Raw genomic sequence first — 7,500 nt, forward strand, 5'->3', positions numbered from 1 at the left:
CAGGCTGTAGTGGTGTTGGATGAGGGATGTAGAATAGGCTCATGCTTTATAAGTGCTCATAAACTGTTCATATCTACATTATAGTCAGGTAATAATACACCAGTGGTGAACAGCATCCCACTAACTCAACTGTATAACTGCATGTATAATACAGTCACCGTCATCACCATCACCACCATCATCATCATGTGTTGTCAGGTCAATAAAGCTGATTGAGCAGCGTGTGCATTACCCATGATCCACTGCGGCCTCTCTGAGGGCGTCGCGGGCCGCCTGTGTGGCCTTCCTCCAGCCGGCGATGATGATCTGAGGATGAATCTTCTTGGCGATCAGCAGCTCTGCCTCCTGCAACACACACACACACACACACACACACACACACACACACACACACACACACAAATGGAGTAAAACTATGACAAGCACTGAGGGTGCAAACAAACTGTGTGCGCGCACGTGTCTGAGAGTGTGTGTTAGTGAGTCTGAGAGTGTGTGTATTCTTGTGTATGTGTGTGCAATTGTGCGTCTAAGAGTGTGTATGTGTTTTCAGTGTAAAATTGTGTCTGAGAGTGCATGTATGTTTCTCTGTGTGTGTGTGTGTGTGTGTGTTTATGTATACATGAGAGTGTTTCTGTGTTTGTGTAATTGCGTGTCAGAGTGTGTATGTGTGCGTTTGTGTGTCTAAGAGTATGTATTCCTGTGTGTGAGTATAATTGTGTCTGAGTGTGTATGTTAGCGTGTGTATGTGTGTGTATTTGTGTCAGAGTGTATGTGTGTGCATGTGTAACTGTGTTTGTGTGTTGAAGAGTGTCAAAAATGTGTGTGTGTGCTTGTGTGTGTTTACTTGTGTGTCTGAGAGAATCTGTATCTAAGAGAGTGCATATGTTAGTGTGTGTGTGTATGTATGTGTGTGTATGCCAGCGTGTACACGTGTCAAAGAGGGTGTGTGTGTGTACGCAAGAAAGAAGAGTGTGTTTCTGTGTTTGTGTCAAAGTGTGTATTCCTGTGTATGTGTGTGTAATTGTTAGAGTGTGTATGTTTTGTGTGTGTGTTTCTGTGTCTGAGAGTGTATGTATTCCTAAACAATGTGTATGTCTGTTTCTTTGTGTGTGTGTGTGTGTGTGTGTGTGTGTGTGTGATTGTGTGTCTGAGAGAGTCTGTATTTAAGAGAGCATGTTTGTGTGTGTGTGTGTGTGTGTGTGTGTGTGTGTCTGAGAGAGTCTGTATCTAAGAGTATGTTAGTGTGTGTGTGTGTGTGTAATTGTGTGTATGTTTGTTTCTGTGTATTTGTGTGTCAGAGAGTCTGTATTTAAGAGAGTATGTTAGAGAGTGTGTGTGTGTGTGTGTGTGTGTGTGTGTCTGAGAGAGTCTGTATCTAAGAGAGTTTGTTTGTGTGTGTGTTTGTGTGTGTGTGTATTTGTGTGTCTGAGAGTGTATCTAAGAGTATGTTAGTGTGTGTTAGTGTGTGTGTGTGTGTAATTGTGTGTCTGAGAGAGTCTGTATCTAAGAGTATGTTAGTGTGTGTGTGTGTGTATGTTTGTTTCTGTGTATGTGTATTTGTGTGTCAGAGAGTCTGTATTTAAGAGAGCATGTTAGAGTGTGTGTGTGTGTGTGTGTGTGTGTGTGTGTGTAATTGTGTGTCTGAGAGAGTGTGTATTTAAGAGAGTATGCTAGTGTGTGTGTGTAATTGTGTGTATGTTTGTTTCTGTGTATGTGTAATTGTGCATGCGAGTCTGAGAGTGTGTGTGTGTGTGTGTGTATTTGTGTGTCAGAGTCTGTATCTAAGAGTATGTTAGTGTGTGCGTGTGTGTGTAATTGTGTGTCTGAGAGAGTCTGTATCTAAGAGTGCATATTAGTGTGTGTGTGTGTGTGTGTGTGTGTGTGTGTATGTGTAATTGTGTGTCAGAGTCTGTATCTAAGAGAGTATGCTAGTGTGTGTGTGTAATTGTGTGTCTGAGAGAGTCTGAATCTAGGAGAGTATGTTAGTGTGTGTGTAATTGTGTGTATGTTTGTTTCTGTGTATGTGTAATTGTGCGTGCGAGTCTGAGAGTGTGTGTGTGTATTTGTGTGTCTGAGAGAGTCTGTATCTAAGAGAGTATGTTAGTTAGTGTGTGTGTGTGTGTGTGTGTGTGTGTGTATTTGTGTGTCTGAGAGAGTCTGTATCTAAGAGACTATATTAGTCTGTGTGTGTGTATGTTTGTTTCTGTGTATGTGTAATTGTGCGTGCGAGTCTGAGAGAGTGTGTGTGTGTGTGTGTGCGTAATTGTGGGTCTGTGCAGTTGTGTGTGTGCGTACCCGCAGCAGCTCAGCAGCCAGCACAGTGACCGAGGTCGTCCCGTCACCAACCTCATCATCCTGGACCTTAGACATGTCTGAAACACACACACACACACACACACACAGCTCTGTCTTTATCTCAGCACACACACACACATGATCATGGGTAATAATGGCGTGTGAGAGTAAACTCATTCCCCCAGTGTCCTCCAGCTGGAGCAGGCGTGTTCAGTTGACTATAATCAATAACTCAGGACTTCATCATACTTCTCATGTCTAATTATTAAACTGAAGCTAATCCCCGACCCCAGAGACATCATGCCAGCCCAGACGGACGGTCATCAGTGTGAATGTGCCCTGACGCCTCATTAATAAAGCTGCATTATCCAGTATGATGATCACCATCATCACTGTGCTCCAGCAGAGGAGCAGCGTGTGTGTGTGTGTGTGTGAGATATCTGGATACACTCACCCACGAGCACTTTAGCAGCAGGGTTGTCCACCCCGATGGCCTTGAGGATGGTGGCTCCGTCATTGGTCACCGTCACGGTGCTCTCTCTGCCCCCGCCCAGGAGGATCTTATCCTGGAGGAGGAGATCATTAATCACACACACACACTCCACTGAAACACCTCTAACAGTGCAGCGCCAGGAGGAGACACAGTCTAAACACTGCTCACACACAAACAACGTCTGACGGAGAATGAGTACAGGTGTCTGGAAGAGTTACGCTATAATAATAAAGAGTTTTACAGTGAGAGAGAGAGAGGGCTTGAGTTATTCAGTAGACGAGTGTACAGATCTGGATTCAACTTCAAACGCATTAACACAGAGAGAGTGTGTGTGTGTGTGTGTGATGTAGAGCCGCACCATTCCTTTGGGCCCCAGAGTGCTCTTCACCAGATCCCCGATGGCAATGGCGCCGATGAAGGACGACTGCAGGAGGAAGAGGAGAAGAAGAGATGAAGACCAGAGCAGACGGTTCATAAACCCAGCAGTGTGTGTGAGCATCTCCAGCAGCTCTAATGCTCAACATGGACTGATGCAGGAAACACTGTGATTGACATTCTCCCGCTGTACGGGTCAACAGAGAGGAAAGCCCCGCCCACTACTCTGCATCTCATCTCAGGCCTGAGTGAGAAGCAGCCGTCTGTCCATTAGCCATGAGAGTGTTTGAGCTGCTGAAGATGACGTCAGCATAGACTAAGAGGATTATAGATGCGGAGACACACACACACACACACACACTGCTGTTTCCCATCTGCTGCACAGCCTAAGAGTTAAATAATAATGGGACAAATATCATGTGTAAAGCAGACACTCACCAGGCGAGCGGTTTCTGCCTTCTCCTCATCCGCTCCATGCTTGAAGATGCTGACCGGAGCCATCGATAGAGACGCCTACACACACACACACACACACACACACACACACACACACACACACACACAGGTCTGCTGAATGCTGGACTCTGATTGGCTGATGGTCACCCTCAGGTGTTTTGTTATTGTCAGGCACGGCTAAAGTAGTTCTGAGGAGGACACACACCTGACTAACACACTCTCACACACAACATCAGACTGACTTAATATCAGCATCATTGTACTAATAATTCAATTATTTGCATATTACTGCAGTGGAAAAACTCCTTTCAATACTAAAAACACACTCATATATCAGTATTTTATACTTTCATGACTAAAAAAGATGCACAATTAGTATATTTATAAGACATCTTAATTTTGTAGCATATATTAATATATTTCTTGCATTTTCCCCTAATAAAAGCATCGTGTAACAATACAAACAGACACATTTCATGTTATGTATTTGTTCTCGACTCATTATTTATTTAGGTGTTAAAATAGCTTTACTGCACGCTTGCTAACACAGATGAACACTTTCATGAGTTGTCTGTATTGACAAAACTGTATTTAATACACAAGAGGTGTTATTAGCTTCTATATTCTTGCTTATATTATAAATATATTAAATAAATATACACTGTGCTGGTTTTGGATCAGTATCAGAATATTTGGTGTCAATTGATCTGTGCAATAACTTGATTTCAAATTAATATCGATCATATTTAGCTTTGTGTGATGTTCTCATTTAATTAAATGAACTATTTTTAGGACTATTAACTTAAAATTAATATTTCTCCATAAATCGATTACTTAAAAAAAGAGAGAAAACCCTGATTAACCTTTTATATATTGTCATTTATACAATCAGAACATTAATATTTTGAATAACACTGGATTTATTATTGATTAAACACTCAGAGCAGGGTAGTTTTCTTCAAATACATCTCAATGTTACTATATATATTATATATTTTAATCCTTTAAAAAAATATATACATATATATATATATATATATATATATATATTTTATATTTATATATATATTAAAATATATATATGTATTTTCTTTTTTTAATATTTATATATATTTTAATATATATATATATATATATATATATATTAAAATATATATAAATATAATATATACATATATATATATATATATATATATATATATATATATATATATATATATATATATATATTAATCCTGTTCATCTGCAGGCTCTTAGTTGCAACAAATTATAACCTCTTCAAACAAAATAACATTCTACAGAAGCAACAAATATTTGAAAACAGTTGTATAAGGCATGATAACACTGAGGAGAGGATCACTGCTGTAGTGATGGAGATCCTGACCAGACTGCAGCAGCGGCTCAAGACTATATACGGTATGCAAATGAGCAGCGGTGACTCCGCCCACCGCAGAAAGCACTAGAAACTCCCTGAACATCCGATTACAAACAATACACACATCTTCAGATATTACACAACACATTACACTAACACAAATCATGACTCTATATATATATATATATATATATATATATATATATATATATATATATATATATATATTAAAGTGCGTGATTACTACATAATGTTGATTGAATAAAGCCACGCGGATCTCTCAGAGCGTCATTGACTGTGTAATAACACTAATAAACCGCTCTGCACGCGTTCAGTCGCTCATTAACATCAACATTAGTATTAATACAGTGGTCAGACATGAGCCGCTAAACTCATTGTTCACGCGCGCGCGCTCCTCAGACTCCCCGTGAGCGCTAATAAAGCGTCACACACGCACACTCGGCTGATAAACCCGTGTCTCCGCGTCTCTGCGCGCTATTATCTGCTATAAACTGGTGTTTTAACGCTGTAATTCTCACCATGATGAGGATTAGATGTGCTGAGGAGACCGGCACGCGACAGGAAGAACAGCACAGGGAGGAGACGGGCTCTTCAACTGCTTCCGGTGACGGGGGCGAGCGACGCCTTTCGAAATAAAAGTCTCGAGCTTAGTTTTCATGACGACGCACTTGTTTAAAACGGAATAAAGCAGCTTTTATATATGCTGTAATAATGTTCTTCATATATTATCTTCTATTTATCTGTAACAACTAATGCTATAATGTGGAACTTTAGCGTCTCGAAAGACTTTTATCTGCGCATTTTGCTGTAGTAAACTCAGCAGAAAATCTGTTTAATTCTAGTCATATCTGGTAGAGAAAAGCCCATAATATGTGTAAAAGCGAATAATTGAGAAAGATTATAATGACGGGGGTCTGCAGACCTGATATATTGATTCTGTGAGTTGTAGGTTTACGATGATAATAGTTTCTGGGTTTACTTTAACATGTTTAAAGGTGTAGATTTCTTATTAGAATGTAATTTTTCAATAATTTCCCTCACATTATTCACCATTTTATTTAGAAATTAATCTCTTTGCTTTATAGGTTATCTGGTCGGTCGTCCAACTATTAGATAAAGAGTTCTGAGTCACAGAAATGTCTATATATGTGTGATTATAAGCAGTATACTCTTTTCTGGGTGTGTCTGTAATTAGTAATGTTGTCTCCAATACAACTGAGACACTTCATCTAGCTTCTCTAAACAGACAATTATTCTCCATAAAGTAATAAAGCTAGTCGAAATAACGTCTTTTCTCCAAGAGCTCTATTATTAAGTTAAGAACCAGGCAGGCTCCTTTCCTTTCCAATACATCTCAAAGCTAAAGAAGGACACTTTAACATTTATACTGATATTTACCCATCTCCAGAGCTTCTCAGGTGGATTTAATTGCTATTGACCACAATAATTGTACATTTTGTGAGGCTGATGTAACCCTGCTGGTTCTACACCAAACCTGCTCAGAGCTGGGATCGAACCGGCGACACTCCGCATGGGAGTCGGTTGCTCTATCAAGGAGGTTAAAGACCATAGCCTCTAGCGTCTGTCGCTAGAGCACCTTTTCAGCTTCAGAGGAGTGAGGATTACCTAGCTGGCCTCTGCTACGATGATATTGAACGTCTCCACATTTATTTTCTGACTATTTTATACAGCAAAACCTTCTGATCTGACACATTCGAGAGGCTAGAAGTGTATTTCAAGCTGTCTTCACAATTTTATTAAACAGCGCGCTGTTTGGTTTATTAGAAATAATGTTCACATTCAATTTTATTGAATCATATTTAATTTTGAAGATTTTAAATCAATACATGCAAGTGGCTCAAGAAAGGAAGGCTCTAAATCTTTTTAAGATTACTAAAATCAAAATCAGGAATTGGTCTGTTTAGTATAAATTTAAATTGATAAATTGACCCTGTATTCTACTATTTAATTATTTAAGTTCTATTTACTGTCATTTTGTATTGGTTATCTTTATAATTTTGTTTATTATCAAATAATCCCGAAGTGACTGAAGCTGCAGTTCATCATCTGGCCGCTAGAGGCTCCAACACAGAGCAAATCCTCATAGACTTCCATGTTAAAACGGCCAACTTTACAGCAGTAAAGCCAGTGTTTACAGCCTGCTGCAAAAGATGGCGTTGGTGTAAATAGCTAATATTATCCTCCATGATAACTATGAAGGGGTTCATTATTTTTATAACTTACCCTTTCATTTTATATTAAGACTTAATGTTCTGCATATTTAAGGGCGTGGCCACTTGATTGACAGATCTATGCTCATTTATCAATGTGATTTAATTAAAGAGTTGGAGAAGTGTCCAGCTGGACCACAGCCTGCAGCTAGTACACCTACACTCACAAAATACACACAATAAAATAAGGAGAAGATACACCATTATTATATTAATATTACAAGTGTATACTATACTACACTGTACACACTATT

General features: G+C 39.3%; 1 protein-coding gene across 2 annotated transcripts in view; it reads right to left on the reverse strand.

Moving 5' to 3' along the window:
• The window catches only part of cct2 (chaperonin containing TCP1, subunit 2 (beta)), a 12,072-nt gene extending 6,460 nt beyond the window's left edge, over positions 1–5,612 (reverse strand). The window contains exons 1-6 of one of the 2 annotated variants that reach the window (XR_012401421.1): positions 5,534–5,612; positions 3,602–3,676; positions 3,147–3,212; positions 2,750–2,861; positions 2,296–2,372; positions 233–345 (exon numbers count right to left, since the gene is read on the reverse strand). Coding sequence is in view for 1 of the 2 variants with exons in the window: in NM_201455.1 (NP_958863.1) it covers positions 233–345; positions 2,296–2,372; positions 2,750–2,861; positions 3,147–3,212; positions 3,602–3,676; positions 5,534–5,536 (446 nt within the window). In the remaining variant the exon portion in view is untranslated. 2 annotated transcript variants of the gene reach the window in all.
• Between the last annotated feature and the right edge of the window lie 1,888 nt (positions 5,613–7,500).

Source organism: Danio rerio, chromosome 4, assembly GCF_049306965.1.
Source record: "Danio rerio strain Tuebingen ecotype United States chromosome 4, GRCz12tu, whole genome shotgun sequence".
Taxonomy (NCBI): Eukaryota; Metazoa; Chordata; class Actinopteri; order Cypriniformes; family Danionidae; genus Danio; species Danio rerio.